General features: G+C 39.3%; 2 protein-coding genes across 2 annotated transcripts; both read left to right on the forward strand.

Annotated features, from left to right (window-relative positions):
• Window positions 1-3,823: 3,823 nt before the first annotated feature.
• LOC106487613 (keratin, type I cytoskeletal 15-like) lies at window positions 3,824-9,460 on the forward strand. The gene is made up of 8 exons (XM_013946389.2): window positions 3,824-4,483; window positions 5,323-5,405; window positions 6,334-6,490; window positions 7,020-7,181; window positions 7,574-7,699; window positions 7,840-8,060; window positions 8,502-8,527; window positions 9,022-9,460. The coding sequence occupies exons 1-8, from the start codon at window positions 3,914-3,916 to the stop codon at window positions 9,108-9,110; spliced, it is 1,434 nt and encodes a 477-aa protein (XP_013801843.2). The 5' UTR covers window positions 3,824-3,913; the 3' UTR covers window positions 9,111-9,460.
• Window positions 9,461-11,068: 1,608 nt separating this feature from the next.
• Window positions 11,069-15,104, forward strand: LOC106487616 (keratin, type I cuticular Ha6-like). The gene is made up of 7 exons (XM_013946392.2): window positions 11,069-11,524; window positions 12,029-12,111; window positions 12,538-12,694; window positions 13,189-13,350; window positions 13,451-13,576; window positions 13,994-14,214; window positions 14,715-15,104. Exons 1-7 carry the CDS (start codon window positions 11,069-11,071, stop codon window positions 14,851-14,853), a joined length of 1,344 nt encoding a protein of 447 aa, XP_013801846.1. The 3' UTR covers window positions 14,854-15,104.
• Window positions 15,105-20,137: the final 5,033 nt, after the last annotated feature.

The raw sequence follows: 20,137 nt of genomic DNA on the forward strand, positions 1-20,137 counted from the left end.
GGTATAAGGACACTTATGAGACATATGTTCCAACCAAAAAGTTATTTTTGGTTTTTAAATTCCAAAGACTAAATTAAATGCATGTTTAGGAAAAACAAGTTTAAAAGGTTAAAAGTTTAAAAGTGTTTAAGAGCTTAAAAGTGCCAAGAATTGAATGAATTCATAAACTCTGTTAAAGTAACCGGAGGCTTCAGAGATTGGAAACAATCTTGAAAATGCTATCATTTATGTTTTGATATCCTAATTCGAATTTTAGTTTATAATTTTAATGATTTTGTCCAAAATTTGTAGGGCAATGAAGGCTTTCTGGAGAAACGTTTAACATAAAATCACCCAGAGAATACAATTTAGAGCTTGGTTCAGAAAAAAAGGATTTTCTAAAGGTATGTAATGTCTGAGTGATAGTTTTATCAGCAAAAGACCGAGATGATAAACAAGCTGCTTCTTGAATGAAACTCTGTCTTCATGGAAGGAGAGGCTACAGTGTGTCAACTTCATTAATCCAGTAACAGAAGTAATGAGTTTGCAGAGCATAGGCATGTCAGAAAATGTCTCCTTAGAAACCTCTGCGGAAGCAAGACAAACCAAGGAGCTTATGCCCCATAAATACAAGCTCAGCGTGTCAAGCCATTAGATAAGAAATCTTTGTGTGAAGACAGTGTGAACAGCACAAAGGCATAAGCTTGAAATACCATTTTTTTACTTTGACAAGTGATAAGGTTCAGTTTCCCCGCACAGACTATGAGAAGAAAACTCTGTAGAGTTCATTTCGTGCTCCAGCTGCAGAAAAGAGCTAAATGAGCAACGCACAGAACGATCCAAATCTCTACTGATACAGAGATAGCACCAAGTAAAAAAAAGAACTTTGGGAAGTTCATTTAAAACCATAAGAGGTTATGAACCCTGAAGCATTCCAAACCTCACGAATTTAGGGAAATGTAAATGACTTTAAATGATAGAACATGGCTAAAATGGAGAAATAATAACCAAAAAGAAAAATATGCCTAATATGCCTGTAAGCAGAATTATAACTAGATCTAGAACTGAGCTAAAGACAGATCATTTTCATAAAGTATTTGTTCAAATTCAAATATGAAATTAGATTCATCAAAACACTTGATTTATTATTACATGATATCATTCATGTGGGTTTTGATATGAAGTGCTCAACCCGGAGACAGTAATAAAACACTAAGTTGTATATAAATAAATAACTTAAGGTTACTGAATTCTGAAAATACACAAAGCATTTCTCAGCAGTCAGTGTGGCAATGTAGACTAATTTATAATTTTTCTTTTACCAAAAGAAAATGTTCAGAAGAAACGTTTATAAGAAAACTCCCCAAAATTACATTTTTTTCTGATTAGGAAAGTATCTCTGAAGTACAGTGGCTGGCACAAGCTGCAAATAAGTAACACATATCTGACTACCTCTGATCTTCACAGTGTTTCTTTGAGGAACTTTTTCTTGGATCCTGCTTTGGTTTGAAGATATTACTGACAACATATGGGAAAATACTAGGAACTATTCAGAGCTTGTTGTTTAATATGGAAGAACAAATAGAGAAGAAGACGAGGAAGGCAGGGACGAGCCTCGGGCTGGCGAGGGCTGCACGCGGCATTCCCAGGCTGCTGATTGTGGGACACAATCTCAGGATCTGAGCTCGATGCTTCGGAGAAAGCTGAAAAAGCCACAGACTCCCCACCACTGTGGTTTTCTGAATTATGTTATAGGACAATAATCTGTATTGGCTTTTTGATTTATTTTTATTTTTTCCCAACAGTTAATATTCTACAAAAAAACCCCCCAGCTTTGTATCTGCTGCCTGGTGTGTTCATCTGATAAGAATCTGGAATACAGCACGAGGCACTTTAAAAAGCAGCGAAGCGTATTCTGCCAACAAGTTTTCAAAGAAATTATACAGACTAAATGAAATAAGACTGAATGAAAAATCCCCAAAGTGCCTTGTTAAAGTTTATGATGTTCTCTAGAAGTGGTTTTGCTGGATTTTTTTAAAATGGAATTTGATCTGGCTTATTATGGGACCATTTGGAGCGAAACAGCCTAGCAGCACGCACACTGCAGCACATTCACACTACAGGGGGCTGGAAGAAACTTTTTTTTATCTTTAGGAGAGTTTGTCAAAACTTGTTTCCTGAGATATGAACTCCTGGAGATGTACAGATTTGGCAAGATACTCAGAAATATTAATAATCTTCCCCATGGCAAAACTGAACTGCTATGGCAAAGGGCCAGGTTCAGTTTGAAACATGTTTCCACAACTTTGAAATATCCTGTCTTTTCTAAATAGCTGAAGAGCAAGTGGACATTTCCAGAAGCAGGTTGTTAAGCCACATATCAGAGCCAGACTTTTGGCACATCTTTCCTCCCAGTGCACACACTCCTGCCTCTTCCCGGCAAAAAGGCTGGGTATTTCCCTGAGATTGCATTAAAGTGTCAGCTGTAAACTGCAGAAAACCCCTCAGCTTATTGCTGCAACTGATACAATCCTCAGTTTACCTCAAAACACCCACCCTGTATTCTAATTTCTTTTTCTATCACTATGTCAAAAGCTGTGAAAAAAACCCTTTATTTTGTTAGCAAATGTATAATTTTTCTTTATTTCCAAGTTTTATTTTAAAATAAATTTGGTGTTTCCGAGCTGAAGACCAGAAAACGTCCCGCCCATCTCTGCTTTGTCCCTGCTTCTGTCCCACCTCTCTCAACCCTCAGTTTCCTCAAACCGCTGAGAACCGCAGACGACGGAGTCACCGTGTCCCTGCTTGTCAGCTGCCACTTGTCCAAACGTCACCTTGCTGTGCAAAGAGAACGGGGCTCTTCCTTCAAAGCCCACGCTATTGCCACACCAGCCACACACACATTCTCCCACCGACACACCCCGGTGCAAGCAAACAGCTAAGTGTTCTGTAAAAATCTCCAAAATCTGGTTTCCCATAATTATGCAGTATTAAATCATGTTAATTAACAAATTATGAATTACTGACTTTTGAATTTCACTAGAAAATTATTAGGATTGAAACAGACCAATATTTCAAACTCCAAGTTTAAATGAAGGATTAACATCACTTTCATAAGTGGGTCTTAAACCTTATTTTCAAGATTTACTCCATTTCCTACTGCGTATTGGCATTATACACATCAATTGCTATCTGAACAGTTTCATCTTAAACCCAATTTGTTTAGGGTTCCCCAAAGCAATGGTAACTTAGTCTGACATTTATTCTTTTAATTGAATTATTTCAATCTTATATTCCCTGTACACTGATGGATGTTCATTATCCCCCAAGCAATGATATGCTTATACAATTTTTTTACTAAAAATTCAGATTCCAAAATCTAAAAATTAATTCTGAGCAAAGAACAGGAATAAGAACACGACAAATTCAATTCCAAATTTGTAACAGGAAGAATATGGATAAAAATGAAGAAGAAATGGTGGGATGAAATGATGACAGTACATTTTTCAATGAAAGTGGAATTTTACTGAAAATGAACTTCATTTTTAGGCATGGCAATTGCTGCAGATGGCTAAGTGGGTGTGGTTGAACTCACTCTGTTTTTCCATTCTTGAATGGGAGAGAGATAAACTGCAAGTTTCAGAACTATAGCCTAAAGAAAAAACAGTAACCTGAATCATCCCTTTTGTTTAATTAAAAGAAAAAAAACAAGCCCTAGCCCCTGGGATGTGCAGCCAGCTCCGTTTGTAAGGAATGTCATCAGAAGTAGCCTCACCCCAAGGGAGGGGATTCTCCGGAGGGAGATTGCAGGGTGGGTTTGGCTCCGAACACCCTGCCTAGGGATATAAATGAAGCACCAGGGCAGCCCCTGCACTCGCGCTCTCCCTCTAGACCAAGCTGAGCAACTGGCACTAGGTCCTTCCCTGCAGCTGCCATGACTACTTCCTTCAGACAGAGCTCTTCTTCTACCTATGGTGGTGGCTTTGGGGGTGGTGGAAGCAGCAGCTCTCGCCTCTGCTCAATCCGAACGGGAGGATCCTGCAGGGCTCCCAGCATACATGGAGGATCTGGTGGCAGGGGTGTCTCCGTCTCTTCAGCTCGGTATGTCTCCTCCGTAGGAAGTGGATATGGTGGTGGCTTGTGTTCTGGTTTAGGTAGCGGCTATGGAGGAGGCTACGGAGGAGTTAGCGCCTTACAAAGTGGCCTTGGTTGGGGTGCAAGCTGTGGCTTTGGTGGAGGGGCTGGCTTTGGTGGAGGTGCTGGCTTTGGTGGAGGTCTTGACTTTGGTGGCGGTGGTGATGGCCTTCTCTCTGGAAATGAAAAGATAACTATGCAGAATCTGAACGACCGTCTGGCTGCGTACCTGGACAAGGTACGAGCACTGGAAGAGGCAAATGCTGATCTGGAGGTCAAAATCCGAGACTGGTATCAGAAGCAAGCTCCCACCAGCCCAGAGCGGGACTACAGCCATTACTACAAGATAATTGAAGATCTCCGAGACAAGGTATGCCACTCACAGCTATAGGGAGTTATAAGAATACAGTAGAATTGCTAAATTGCACATTCCAGCTCTTTCAAACCAATTAAAATAACTACAAATAAAAAAATGATTCCCCAAACTCAAATATATTGTAGTTATAAGCTTTCCAGCAGAAAAGAGTATTTTTTTCCTAATTTATAAAGCAAATGTGTCATCCTGAAAAGGTGAAGTTTGTTGAAATTAAAATGATTGCACTAAAAGTTAGCAAAACATGGCAAAGTGGGTTTAGAATTATCAATATATTTATAGAATAATCAAACAGCAAAAATATGATACATAGATCCCATAGTCTGGAAAAATAATTCTCCAGGGCAAAGATAAGATCAGGTATTGTGTAAACGTATTTTACAATTACGTTAAATGTGAACTGTACACATTGCTTATCTTCTCACTAATCCACTTAGTACTTATGAACTGGTAAAGAAAGAAGATTTAAAGGTTACACACAGAAACTGCAACAACAATGTATTTAATTTCACACAGACATAACTGCCCTTTCTTGGGCTACAGCAGAGGTGTCTCAGATATCTGGTTTGCATCTGGAATGTGGAAGAGAGTTTAGCTTTTTTGGTTTTCCCACATAAAAGCCATAAGAATTACAATGTGACCAAAAGGCAATATAATAAAATGAAATGGTTATTGCAATGCAAAAAGCACGTTTAACTAATGAAATCTCAACAGAGGTTAATTTTTTCTGCTTTGTTCAATGGTTTACAGCTTCAATAACTACCTACTAGGTGCTCAGGAACAGGGGTATTTCACCATTATTCACAGGAATCTTTTTCTGTATCTCCAACTGCCAGATCCTTGCAGCTACTATTGACAATTCCAGAATCATTTTGGAGATTGACAATGCCAGGCTGGCTGCAGATGACTTCAGACTGAAGTAAGTTTAGCTGGAGCACATTTGTATTCTCCCTCATTCTCTCTGCTTTCTGAAATTTAATATTACTTCCTATCTAGAAAAAAAGTTCTTCAGTCACTAAAGGATACGTTTCAAAATTACGGACAGATATTTTTCTTCTATAACTTATGATGAAAAAACCCAGGCAAAAGAACTGATGTGGTGAAGGAAGAAATGGAAAAAGAAACCTGATGGAACATAGTGTCCAGATTACTGAGATGTTTACATAATAAACTATAGTTCATGTCTTGTTTTGGGGAATGCTCTTGACTACTTTTACTAGGCTAAATCACTCGGGAAAAGAAAACAGGAACAGGTTGGAATTTTCATTTAAAAGGAACAGAATGGTGTGAAGAGATGGCTGTTCCTTGCGGTAGTTCTCTCTCATAGCATGTGAAATTAAGAAAGGAAAGACAAAGTGATTCTGTGTTACCCAGTTCAGGGACTCAGAACAGCCCATCAGGCACTGCTGAAAAGGTGACAAAGATACTTGCACAACTGTTTTCTCTTACAGCAATGTACCTGCAGGTTTGTATTTTCTCCTCTAGTGCCCTAGGCAGAGCTGGGCAATCTATGCTTTCCTTCACGCCAGACTTGAGAAGATGCTGAAAATGGACTGTCCTGTATGGTAACTTCTCTGTCAGTGCTGATAATAACTATTAGATATTGCAAACTGAAAAGGTCATGTATTTCTCCGGAATAAAATCAGATGGCAATCCATGTTCTTTCCAATGTCACACTTGAAAGTGGAAAAAAAAATCTGTATTCCCTTTAAACTTCCTTTTAATGTATTTTTTTTATTTACATCCTCCTGTTCCTTCTGCATTCAGCATAAAATGTCATAGTTTTACAGCTCCACTGAATACCAACTCCTGTGTGTTCCAACGTTTGTTTCTTTTCAAAACTGCAGATATGAGAATGAGCTGTTCCTTCGCCAGAGCGTGGAGTCTGACATCAACGGCCTGCGCAGAGTCCTGGACGAGCTGACTCTCACCAGAGCTGACCTGGAGATGCAGATTGAAACGCTGAAGGAGGAGCTGGCCTACCTCAAGAAGAACCATGAGGAGGTGAGAGTCCTTAACCATCAAGAGAGAAAATTACTTCCGTTTAGAATTTACCCCTCCCACTTCAGGGAAAAAACAAACCAGAATGACAGTTTTACAGCTAAATGATTAAGAAAATTGTGATCTCAAAAGAATCCAAACTGTGTCCTATAAAGCACTTCTCTAATTCCAAACTATTCAGAACTATGAATTTTCAGTTTTACATGCATAAGCATGTGACAGGCCACTGAGATAATAAAGCTGTGTAAAAGGAACATACCTGTATATATACATGCGTGTGTATATATGTATGTGTATATACATATACACACATGCACACGTGTGTGTGTTTATGTGTGTGTGTATATACAGACACAGAGAGTAAAAGTATTTGTGATGAAAGAGAGAAACTGGTAAATGTTTCTAAGTGTGTCCTACCTTCAGCACTGATAACTAAAGTACCACACACCACTGTGTGGATTCCTGATGGCAGAAAGTATATGAGAATATAGAGCATAATCTTTTCTGTGTCCTCTGCCTTCTGCCCATGCAGGAAATGAAAGAATATAAGAATCAGCTAAGTGGAACAGTCAATGTAGAAATGGATGCTGCTCCTGGAATCGACCTGACCAGAATACTATCAGAGATGAGGGAACAGTATGAAGCTCTGGCAGAGAAGAATCGTAAAGATGCTGAGGCCTGGTTCTTCACTCAGGTATAGTTACTCAGCTGATGCACTGCCTCATTATTACTACCCCAGGTTTGCTGATCAGAGTCTCCGCATTCAGCAAGCAGGGAAGTGTACTGAGAAGCATACCCAGTTCTCAAAGGTCCATTGTCTTTTCACTTTTAAACACCATTAAGCTGCTTTTTGGCACTAGCATCGCAAGCATCATTCCAGAAGTACTCAGCAACAGCACTTGCTTCTTCCCAGGCAAACTGAAACAATAAATTCAGAAGGATAATACACAAAACGCTGAAGAGTACAACAGACTCCACGCAGTATTTTGGGGAAGATGGGATGGGCCTTCCCTTCCTCAAAATATACATATTTTTTAATTTTGATACAATTTGTATTTGATTTTCACAGTATTTTTTTTCTTTCAGACTGATGAGCTGAACCGTGAAGTAGCCACACATACACAACAGATACAGACCAGCAAATCGGAGATCACAGAACTGAGACGCACGTTCCAGGGCCTGGAGATAGAGCTCCAGTCCCAACTCAGCATGGTACGGAGCCGTTCCAGGCACATCACAAGTTACAACCAGCACACACTCTCCTTCCTCCCTTTCTGTCTTCCCTTCCCTTAAACTGTTTCTCTGTGGGACAAATCTGCATGATAACCTAGTCTAATATTGCTCTGCTTTAGAAAGCTGGACTGGAAGCCAACTTGCGAGATACAGAATCACGATACTGTGCACAACTAGCACAAATTCAGACCCTCATCACCAACGTCGAGGAGCAGTTGAGTGAACTCCGATGCGACATGGAGCGCCAGAACCAGGAGTACCGGATGCTCATGGACATCAAAAGCCGCCTGGAGCAGGAGATCGCCACGTACCGCCAGCTGCTGGAGGGCCAGGACTCTCAGTATGTTACTCTATGCAAATGCTATGCAGATTAGATAAGGTTAATAACATAACATATTGTAAAGCACTAATTTGTGGTTGCTAAACTGACTCCAGATTATTAAATTACATTGATACATAGCATACATAGCCTTTTGTGCACTGTCAAAGCAGATGCCCAGTAAAATCCCAAGAGCAGCTATTACTCAAGCTAAACCTCCAGATCAAGAGGAAAAGTCCATGTAGACATATCAAGAACAAGCACTGGTCTGAGTGATGTTCATATTTCCTATTGAGTATATTCATATTTCCTATTGAGGGCCTTCAAAGCACATGAGAGGGCCTTAACAACAACATTAGTAACAGAAGATCTAATGAACAACCCACTTCCTAAATCAGCGATCAGTGATCAGTGGACAGGTTCAGTGGCAGTCGTTAATTAAACATTTCTTTTTTTCTGCAGGATGTCGGGATGGAGCTCTAAGGAAGGTAAGAAAAATTTTGATGTAAAGAGGGGCTGGAATGAATTGACAAAACAGAATTAAATGAGCCTATCTTTTTCTGGTTGGGATTTCTTCTCACAGATATAGATCACAGTCTCTCCACTATGGCCACATTCTTTACCATTTAGAGATCAACATACAATATTTTATATTTTTGAAATCAGCAGTTTGCCAAAATGATTACATGAACTCCTAATATAGTTCTAAAATGAGGAAATCTCCCAGAGATTCCTGAATTCCTGTTATATTGTTATATTGTCATATAACATAAACATGATACATCCAACTTTGACATGAGATTTTCATGAGGAAATTGTGCACTCCTCCTTTATATCTTTTATTCTCCTATTTCAAGACTCTCTTTGATATGTGGAAAAAATCTTGTCAGGAAACAACCATCCAACCTCACACAGCTCTTCAGGGTGTTAGCAGTGCAGGTTTTTTTCCCTGCTTGAATTACCTTTTTTTCTCCTACCACAGCACATCTGAGCAGCGGAAGAGTTCGCATCAGCATGGAAGACTCAATAGATGGAAAAGTTGTTTCTACTCGTGAAAAGAAATTCCCATAAAAAGAAATACTGAATGCCCTCTTGTAAATGAGATCATCTGTACTGTACCAGTTATGAAAACAGTACACACTTGAGAGGGAATTCGGGAAACAGCTTCTACAAAGTGACAAGGAAACCATTCAGTATACACACTGGCTAATGCTAACAGAAATATCCTTTTACTTTCGCCAAATCACAAGAATTTAATCCAATAATGTGCAACAGCTTGGTGTCTTTCCTTAAATTTGCTCTCCCTTTTTACATGATTTTTGGCTCTGCAGCTCAGAGATGAAGAGCCTGTTTTCTGTCAGCAGCTATATAGTGCTCTTATGAAAGAACATAATAAAGTTTCTCTCCTGCTTGTGCAAATACATTCGGTTTTATGTTGTTTTTTTATAGTCAGTATGGCACTGCCATCCCCGTGGCCATATACACTCTTTTTGTTGCACCTCTTACTACACTGCTTCCTGCAACCCAAACCAGATACCTGGACCAGGAGCGATGGGTCCTGCGCTTCCCGCAGCGCAAGGCTGGTTCCCAGAGCTCGGCAGGAAGGGCAAAGCAGGGGCTGCGTGAAACGAATGGCTCACGCAGAGCTTGCTGGGACTATTTTGGTTTCTGTGCGTAAGGAAGGAACTCGCCAGCACGCATCGTTACTGCAGCTTTTGCATTAGCAACACTGCCCTTTTCTAAGCAATAAGTTGGTTTGTAAATCTACACCACTGTAATTGAAGAGAGACGCTTATAAAGATTTAAGAGACTACTAAACCCCAACTTCAGAAGCATATAAAACATTTACATAAATGCTGTATTTTGCTAAGATAAACTGTTTGGAAAATGTGTTGTTAGCCCTCACCCTGCACTATTTCACAGAATAGTATCTACAAAAATGGTACCATTTCCAGAATTATATTTTCCTTCCAAGCTCTTTGAAGCCATGTCATTCTCATCTACGTCCTTATTCTCACTACAACCTCTGCGCCTACGAAATTTCTAATGGTTATCCCCACGCTTCTGCTCCCCTTTCATTTCTCCTACTAGATTCTATTGCAGCGTTACTTCCAGATTTTTCAGATGTCTGGAATATTGCCTACCTGCTTAATTCCCATGCAGAGACTAAGAGTCCCTTTCTGCTCTCTGAACACACACACACAAATATAGTCATCAATATTTTTATCTATTCTGTTTTCTGACATTTTAGAAAAAATAAATATGCACTGCTAGCACCAGCCTCACAGTTTAGCCATCAGTGAGCCTGCAGGATCATTAACCCATCGCTGTTAGGAAACATATATTCTGTAGGATTATTACTCACACTGAAAAGAACTGAGAACAGTTTCCTGCAAACTGTTTTCCAGCAAAGCAACATCACAGGGAATCAGAAAAGAAAAACCAAACAAACAATAGAAATTATCCTTTCTCCTAATCCAGAAATCAGACTTCTAAATATATTGTTCAGAGAGGAAGAGACAGAAATTGCACAGCAAAAAATAGCTATCGGTGGGTCCTAATGGAACAACTAACAGTGGAGCTACCACAATCTCTAATATTTTGGAGCTTTCCGTACAAGCAGCGTTGAACTGACGGCAGGGAACGTGTTCCTGTGGACAGCAACAAACAAACTGTGCAGCTACTTAACTTACTCATACCCATAAACAAATTTTGTTTTAAGACATGATGAAATGTCCCTTTGATGACACAAGAAAAATAATATTGGAGTGGCAAAAATTAGCCTGGTGAGTCCTAACTTATCTCAACTTTTTATGAGGAAATTGACTTTTTATAAACAACTAAATAACAGACTAATGAGATTGTTTAGAAAACTGGTATAAACTTTCCCAAGAGAAGTGGCTTCTGCAACCTGCCAACACCCAGTGCACAGGATATAAAAACGCTCAGCTGAGGAACGAGCCATCCAGGCTTTCATAACTTGGGCTCTCCAGCTAATCTGAGGTCTACTAACCTTAGCTACTAACACCATGACTTCCAAGCACTATATTCAGACTGTCTCTTCAGGGTCTGCAAAGGGATCCTGTGGTGTAGGTGGTGGTTTCACTAGGATTTCCTCAGTACACTCTGGTGGTTCTTCCAGGATTCCAGGTCTCTCATATGGCATGATAAAAGTTTCAGACACCTCTGCTAAACTGGGACCTTCTGGCCTAGAAACATGCTTATCTGGTTCTTTTCTGCCTACTAGCTATTATGGCCCAGGGTTTGCTGGCTGGCATGATGGAGGGATCTTCAACAGTAACGAAAAGGAAACCATGCAGTTCCTAAATGACCGCCTTGCTTGCTACTTAGAGAAAGTGCATCACCTGGAGCAGGAGAATGCTGACCTGGAGCGCAAGATCAGAGACTGGTACGACTGTCAAGTTCCCTATGTATGCACTGACTTCCAGGCTTTCTACAAGACCCTTGAAGACCTACAGCAACAGGTAAAGGCTTTTTAACTCATTGACAAGTTAGATTCACTGAAGCAGGAAATTGTTCGTTGGGAACTGTGGCTTATAAATAAATTTTTATTAAACCATTTTTACTTTGAAAAACAAAATGGCGAAATGCATAGACTGAGATCATATTTCTATTGTCTCTTATTCTGAAGGTCATTTTTCACTTGAGATTTCCTCTTAATATTCATCCACCTAAGCCTTTGCGAGGTCTCATTATTTTAACTATAGATGAATAATGGCATAAGATTCTCTTCACAGAAAAATAGGAGGATCATAATATATTATTTGTGTTACAGAAAGAAAAGCCCACAGCAATGTAACTTCTAAATATATCCAATTGTAAGGAATTGTGTGCTTTAAATATCTTTTCTGCCTGAGCAGTCCTGGACAGAATTTGGGCATAGGAAATATTTAATTCTATTATGGTGCTGTTCTGTATTTGAAAGGGTTTTTTTTAAGTTGTTTTTCAGTGTTACGTCTTATTTCCAGATTTTATGTGCCAAGACGAGCAATGCTAAACTAGTCTTGCAGATTGACAACGCCAGGCTGGCAGCTGATGATTTCAGAACCAAGTAAGTCCAGCTTGAACCTGAGAGCTTGGCCGATTGCCTCTGTCTTCCTTCATTCACTTTAAAAGCCATCTAATTTCTGCATTTCCTCTAAGGACTATATCTGATCTAATAACTTATCATGTGTCATTTGACAAAACTGACTTAAGTTTTCTTAGGAACAAATCAAAAATGTTTTATGAGTGTTTTGCACAGGGGACGTGATAGTACTTTTCAGAAGGATAGCACTAAGCAGCACCCCAGCTTCTCTGAATGAAAGATCTGAGGATTCCCCAAATGTTACAGAGGGAAAAAAGGAGAAAAATATTTAAAAAATGAAAACCATTAACACAAATCTGTAGTGTTAAAAGGAGGCTCAACTGCAGTCTTCTGGGTTTTGCCCAGTGCTTATATCCCAGTGTTTCACATTTATTTACATCACATCTTAAGGTTTGAGAGTGAACAAGCTCTTCGCCAAACTCTGGAAGCTGATGTCAGTGGGCTGCGCAGAATTCTGGATGAGCTGACGCTGTGCAGGGCTGACCTGGAGATGCAGCTGGAAACCTTGAAGGAGGAGCTACTTTGCCTCAAAAAGAACCATGAAGAGGTAAAATAAATAAATAAATAAATATGTAGCCTAAAAGCAGCAAATATAAACTAATTTGAGCCTAACCAGCAGCACAGAATAGCATATGAGGGCAGACAGGAGTGAATATATTAGACAGAAGGCAATGAAGAAAACACTAATACATGGAGAAATGTGTAAGATGACGAGGGAGTTAACAAAAAGACATGTAGTACGATTGTTTGTATATTTCCCCATGATAATTAAATCTGTAGTCGCTTTTTAATACATATTTTTAAAAAGAAAATCTGTGTCGGGGGTGAGCCTATTGTTGTATTTGGTGTGTCTCTTTAACACCTTTCCTATCACGGACACAGGGAAACTCTGCTATTCTTGTTGGCCCAACTGGCAATTTCACTCTCCAGGAGTTAACTTAATCTCACTTAGCTTTACAGTAGGATGAGTAAAAGCATCCCGTTTACAAAAGCAATTTACAATTTTAAGAGAGCATTCGATCTACTCCTTTGCTTCTGCAGGAAGCCAGCCCACTGCGTTCTCAGCTTGGCACCAGAGTCAATGTGGAGGTTGATGCTGCCCCATCATGTGACTTGAATAAAGTGCTGACCGAAATAAGATGCCAATATGAAGCCTTGGTGGAAGATAACCGTAAAGATGTTGAGTCTTGGTTCTGCACAAAGGTGCGTATCTAATGGACTCCAAGTTACCAATTTTCTGACTTTCCTCTAAAGCAGAGGAATCATCTTCTCTTTCTTCTCTTTGTTTTTATTTGTATTTCAGATGGAGGAATTGAACCAACAAGTGATTTCCAGTGGAGAACAGCTGCAACACTGCCAGACAGAGATCACCGATTTGCAGCGGACCATTCAGGGCCTAGAAATTGAGCTGGAAACCCAGCTGAGCATGGTGTGTAAGGGTCTTCATCCAGAATCCCTTCTTATATGTTAATTACACAAACAAACAAGATGCTTAGGCTATTATGTGTGGACAATCACATTTAAAGAGATGCTTATAGGTTACTATATGTAAGTAGCTGAGTAATTGCAGCATTAAGGAGAGGACAATTTTATTTAAGCATGTGCCAGGAAAAATTGTCCTATTACTTAACAACTTTTTAATAATTATTAATAATCATTGAATGAGGCTGAAATGGAAGTAGCATAAGGGAAATACAGCAATCATAAATTTGCACAAAATTGATATCGATATGTGATTAGACCAACTCCAGTCTCTTTGCTATCCTGAAAGGTCAGAATGGATACTGTTGAGATTTGACATCATTGGCTTGCTTTTACGTTCATTTTCTTTTCTTCTCTTTTTTAGAAATCTACTTTGGAATGTACTTTGCAAGAAACAGAGAACAGATATGCCTCCCAGCTCGTACAGCTCCAGAGCCTGATCACCAGCAAAGAGGCTCAGCTAGCTGAACTTCGATGCAACATGGAACGGCAAAACCAGGAATACAGAATTCTTCTGGATGTCAAGACCCGTCTTGAGTGTGAGATCTCCACCTACCGCCGCCTGCTGGATGGAGAAGACTGCAAGTGTGTATGATGCAAAAGGTTACTGGCAAAGCTATATTCAGAAAGAGGAAGCCATTGCTAATAATAACTTAGGAAAAATATAAGTTTCAAAAGCACACAGCTTAATATTCTGCCAGTAGAGACCAGAGTAACTCTGTGGAGTTCAAAAAAGTTTCACCAGTTAAAGGAACGGGCAAAAGGAATATCCAAGGAAATCCTTCCCCTCCTCCTTATTTTTTTAAAAAAGCAGAAGCCCCACCTTTCAGGGCTGTAAGCTCCATTAACTGCTGCTTTACAAGGCCTTACTCTACTGCTTCTTTAAAGGTGTGCAAAAAATGTTCGGAGTGATTATTATTTTTACTTTGGGGCTTTCTTTGAAGTAATCAAAGGACCAAACTAATTAAATGATTTTGATTCAACAAAAATTACAGCATCATCTCTTGATGTTCCCTTCACAATCTTTTTAAATTATATTTGATTTTCTACTAAGTGTTTGCATGTTTACTTCCTCCTCCCTGCAGAATTCCCTGTTTCTCACGTCTAACGGAGACTGCACCAGTATCTCCAATCACCACAAAAATCCGCACCATCACAGAAGAGATTAAGGATGGAAGAGTCATTTCTTCCCATGAACAAGTCCAGCATTGCCCTCCTGTTTAAAACAAACAACAAGATGTGACGATGAAACCCACTCACGACCTGAAAGTGGAAATACAGTGGTCCTACCAATATGCTTAAGCGTGCTACAGCATTCTCTTTAGTAAAGCTCTATTTTCCTGCATGGCTTTAGCACTGGAGCACTCCAAACTATGTTTCTGCTTTCCAAATGTCTCTGACGTTATGGATCTGGTTCCTGTAAACTTGGCAGCTTCTCAGGTGCAAGGAAGCTCCTTTGCCAATTTCTTAATAAATCTCCGCAGGCATTGAAAACGTTCGCATTTATTCATTTGGGCGTTTGTTGCGCGTGCTTCGTAAACTAGCTGTTAAACACACAGTTAATTTGATTTTCCTGTGTAAAGACCAGAGCAGTTTCCCTACAGGCAGAGGTCTTACCAAAACTGGATCAGAAACAGCCCGTGATTGTTTTCCTGAAGCCTGTGAAAGAAAGGCTCTTGCTTTCACCCCTGTTTCCTGTTGCTTCGATACTGAAATCCACCTATTAGATAAGGTGCAAAACCAAGATCCTGACAGTTTTCAGTTATTAAACAATTTGTGTCACAATTCCAAGAATAGAGATATAAACGCAAAGTCCAGCTTAAATTAGTATTTTAGAATTTATCTCGAAAAGAAATAGGAGATTTTAGCACAGATAATTACATAGAGCAGAGCTGGCAGGAGAAGATTCAGGCCCACTTGGTCAAGGCGACTGCTGAAATCACAGTCAGGACCTAACTGTCCTCCCTGCTCTGCAGCTGCACCACCTGCAGATTTTGCTCCCTCCTCACCACTGCCCTCGTGTTTTGGATCTACACCACTTACGGCTTGGCAGGAGGCTCCTTCTCCTCCTTGCTCCCCAACACATGTAATTTCAGTCTTAAGTATCCTTGCCCACCATGATGGAGAGCAGGGGATAATTCTATACTGTTAAAAATCTATCTGTTCTCTTGAAAGTGCTGAACTTCATCCACAAACTTTTTTGCTTTCAAGGTGTCCCACGTACTGCATTTTCTATGTTTGGCTGTATTACAACGTCTCAGGCAAGCAGAAGCTGTTTTGTTAATCTCTCCATAAACTTCACTATTCCGGTGAAGCAAACTTAGCTTCCATCATTACTATTCCTGTCAATGCTTTTATCACGGAAATTTCATGAATACTTATCTGAAAGGTGATGGGACCCTGATCCCAGTTAGAGCCTGTTTGATCATACCATAATTCCAAAAAAAGTAATTACCATTAAAACCTAAATTCCAAACCAGTGCTATCATTGTCTAATTTTTTCCTCCTATTTTATTTATATGTCAGATGGAAAAATGGAGTAAGGAAGTGATCTTAAGTGGAGAAGAGCTGCAGACCTGCCAGTCAGAGATTATTTGGCTAAAACACATTCTCCAGGCTCTGGACATTAACTTACAGACACAACACTGCATGGTGGGCAGAGCCCTCAACACCTATGATGTGTTTGGTACTTCTGAAAATGAACAAGGTGCCAGAGCTGACACATCACTGTAACTAGAGTTTGAAATTGTTGGTGACTGTATTTTATCTGTACAGCTAAGAATTCTTACAATTGCATTGAAACAACACTCAGATTTCAGACATATACATTAAAAAGTTCTGTTGGGAAGCAACAGAATTTAGTTACTGACCTAAATTTCAAATCATTGCTGCCACCTATCTCAGTTTATTTGAAATGCACAACATTTCATCTGGAATTTTCTATTACCTTCCTGCCTTGATGCCCCAACACCCAAACCAAAATAGTGGGAAGGGAATACCAGTAATTCCTAAGCTAGAATTGAGAATTCAAGAACCGGCTTGTACAAACAGCAATCTGGTTTCCCTAGATTTGGTCCTTTGGTCTTAGAGTGCTGCTCGGAGAAGCAGCCTGGCAGAAGCAGGACCCCGCTGCAGCAGCCAGGCAGCAGAGCTGCAATGCCCGAGCGGCAGCGTCGAGGCCCACTGGCTCAGCGGCCATGGGACGGTCAAAAACACCCCTCCCAACGAGAGCAACTCAGGACTATACGTTCCCCAGGTCCCCCTAGCTGGACCTGCCTAGCACCTCCCCAGCTTACAAAAAGCGGTTTATATGAAACAAAGAAAAGAAGCCGTCATCTAATGGTGCCACCTCCTGACGTTTCCTTTTCTCACCCTGATCATTACTTTCACTCTGTATTCTGTGAACAAAATAATTGACTAAAACCAAACCCCATAGCTGCAACCCAACAGAGAAGAGCCATGTCTGGTTTCCAGATAAGTTTTTTGGTCTTTTCTGTGGATCCTCAACACATATGCTTGAATACGAGGTGGCATCTTTTCCATTGAAATTAATGGCAAGCTACTAATCTGCCATTGGTATCAAAGACATACTTCTGGAGCAAAGCTGAGCTTCAAAGGAGACACTATCACTTCTCATTTGCCAGACTGCTGTTGTATAACTTGCTAGAAAAAATACAATTCTGTTTTTCATAATTGCATGAAATTCAGTGAAGCTATTAGGGAGTAAGAGAGAGGCTATTTTTTCTCATGAACTGTCAGCCTCAAACCAAGTTTTGACTTGCACTGAGTGATTTCATGTGAAACAAAGGATTCATTTTAGCATTCAGATAGTATTTCATAGAACATTAGCTTACTGAATTGCCAGGCTAAAAAACTCCATCTGGAATTAATCACTTGTCAGATGAACTGAACAGGAAGATATCATTTGCCTTGACATAATCTCTTTTTTTTCAAGTTACATCTTCATTTTTGTCTGGTACTTCAAGCTCTTCTTACTACCAAGAAACAGTGCTGATACTCAAATTTAGCTGTTAATGCTACCTGTTGTAGCAGTCACACCTTGTATTTACTGGATAGTAATATCTTCACTGATAAATTTCCCCAAACAATTAAAAATGTTAGCATTTCTATACAATTAAGTGTATGGGGAATAAGAAGGAAGAGGTACTAAATGGAAATGTAATTGGTAAAAAGAAATCAACAGCTGCTGAGAAGAGCAGAGCTGACACAGAACCACAAGGAGGAGCTCAAATCCTGCCCAATTCAGTAAATCAGGATCAGCAGGTATCTTTTCTTGCCTCCCCAGGAAAAGATGAAGTGCACCAATACTTTATTCAATATTACTGAAAATTTTCAACTGAAAAAAGAACCACAGAAAAAGAGCTTTCTTCAAGCTTTTTGCAGGAGGATGTATTTCTATTTTATACAGTCAGTCTGACCCTACCATTCAGAACCAGTAACAGTGCTAAGTAAAAGGATCCTGTGAAAGAGCTGAGCCTTCAACAGCTGTAGAGAAGAAATGCTGTACCGCTTCTCAGAGAGCCCACTCCCAGTCGCTCTCACACACTGCTTTCCACTTCCTCCCAAATCTTCTTCCTCTATCATATCCATCAATCCTGCTGTAGAACTACTATGAAAAAGAAAATGTAAACTCAATAACCCCAGGGTACCATTCATAACTTATGACAGCTTATCAGCACGTAGTCCTGTTTCTCTTTGAGTGTATTATCTCAGCATCATACCTCACACATTTATCCTAAAACAATGATCACTACATCACTATTTTGGGTGTAATCACTGACTTATCTCCATTATGTTCATATCCAAATTGTTTGGAATTGTTGAGGATTACAGCCATACTTAGGCTTAGTTAAATTCATTGACTATGTGTTAACTCCTAACCTGACTTAAAGGAAATAAGTCTCCCCCTAAAGTTAGCCTAACTCTTGGTGCCAAACTTTGTGTGCAATTAGTCTAGCTAGGACATTAATAATCTTCTAAAAAGATTGATTTCTCTTGCCATCTTTTTCACAGAAAGTGTTATAAGATCAAATGCTTTTACACATAATACAAATGAATTTTAATCTACCATACTGGTGTGAGAATCACAAGAAGGCAGCAAAATGGAATGAATTCAAGATTTTCTGCTGGCCTTTTTTCTTTTCACCATCATTACAAAGAAGATGATGGGTCCATCTGCCAGAGGAATGAGAAGATCTTTGCAGAAGCCTAAACCACAAAAAATATATTTTCTCTAAAAATGATTAAACTTTACAGAAGCAGTGACTGCTTAGCAATATCAATCATCTATGTACCTATATAACAGAGCACAGAAAACAATTACACATAAATGCTTTGACAGTAACATTTCAGGTTCATTTACTAGAGGTAAATGTAATCCAAAACAGTATATTAGGGTAATAGATAATTACTCTAGCAGGAAAGAATGAAGGAAAAAATATCCCAAAATAGTATCTATATGGAAGAAACACTTTGTCATTATAAAATTGCAGTTTGTGTCCCCTATAATATCTTGTTTTTAATGTTGTGATTCTTTTACTAGTTAAATATAATTTTCTGGAACTGTACTGTGTTGAACAATGTTAGTGTTTTTTCAGTCTGAACATCTCCACATTTCTAAAACTGAATCCTAAACTCAACCCACACAATTGCACATATCAATTTTTGCAATATCAATTTTTAGGCTCCAGTAACTTCAACTAATCACTTGAATCTTTGGAGTATTGTTACAAACTCATATTCCAAATATTTTTTACATCTTAAACACATAGATATTTTAATAGCATTAATACTAATAACAGCAGTAAATTCCTGCATTACTACCTATTTCAACATGACTATTGAAATTGAAAATTGACCTGCACCTTGAAGCACAAAAAAAATCAGTAGAAAAGATCGTTAGGTATCTAATTCCCATATACTTCAATGGGAAATAGGCAGCTAAAGGGGAAGAAGAAACCTTGGAATAGCTAAGCCTTACTCACTTTGGGCTGGAGTTTTAGTTAAAAGATAGAGCTTGGATGACTTCATTAAAGCCTCACTGTCTCACACAGGTTAAAGCTGTCAGGTATGTTAATGACTGCTTGATAGGAAATGCTGTGTTTCAAGATTCACAAACTGCTATAATTCTAAAGCCTGAGATTTACAGAACCAAAAAAGGCAGATAATTACAAGTGTCTTCGGAGACCCGTCCCTGCCCTAGTTCTTCATATATTCTACAGTCGAAGGTATTTTTCCCCTCATAAACATGAAAATACAATATATTTACTACAGGGTTAGAAAAAAATCTGAGGCAGAGCTGATCCTGTTCCACACCTACTGCTTTTAGCCACACCTCACTATTATAATATGAAAAGAAGAAAAAAAACCAACCAAAAGGAAAGCAATCTGGTATGCGGCTGCGATTCCAAATAATAACAACAGTGTGTGCAGGCTCATAAATGCTTCAGAGTTGACCAAGAGGAAGCACGTTTCACGATGACACAAT

Source organism: Apteryx mantelli, chromosome 28 (genome assembly GCF_036417845.1).
Source record: "Apteryx mantelli isolate bAptMan1 chromosome 28, bAptMan1.hap1, whole genome shotgun sequence".
Classification (NCBI taxonomy): domain Eukaryota; kingdom Metazoa; phylum Chordata; class Aves; order Apterygiformes; family Apterygidae; genus Apteryx; species Apteryx mantelli.

What these genes read in the sequence shown, in the direction of transcription:
- LOC106487613 (XM_013946389.2), top strand. Translation starts at nt 3,914, where the DNA reads ATGACTACTTCCTTCAGACAGAGCTCTTCTTCTACCTATGGTGGTGGC. An exon ending in TTGAAGATCTCCGAGACAAG is followed by an intron (nt 4,484 to 5,322) that starts GTATGCCACTCA and finishes TCCAACTGCCAG; the next exon opens with ATCCTTGCAGCTACTATTGA. An exon ending in TCAAGAAGAACCATGAGGAG is followed by an intron (nt 6,491 to 7,019) that starts GTGAGAGTCCTT and finishes CTGCCCATGCAG; the next exon opens with GAAATGAAAGAATATAAGAA.
- LOC106487616 (XM_013946392.2), top strand. Translation starts at nt 11,069, where the DNA reads ATGACTTCCAAGCACTATATTCAGACTGTCTCTTCAGGGTCTGCAAAG. An exon ending in GCTGATGATTTCAGAACCAA is followed by an intron (nt 12,112 to 12,537) that starts GTAAGTCCAGCT and finishes TCACATCTTAAG; the next exon opens with GTTTGAGAGTGAACAAGCTC. An exon ending in AGTCTTGGTTCTGCACAAAG is followed by an intron (nt 13,351 to 13,450) that starts GTGCGTATCTAA and finishes TTTGTATTTCAG; the next exon opens with ATGGAGGAATTGAACCAACA.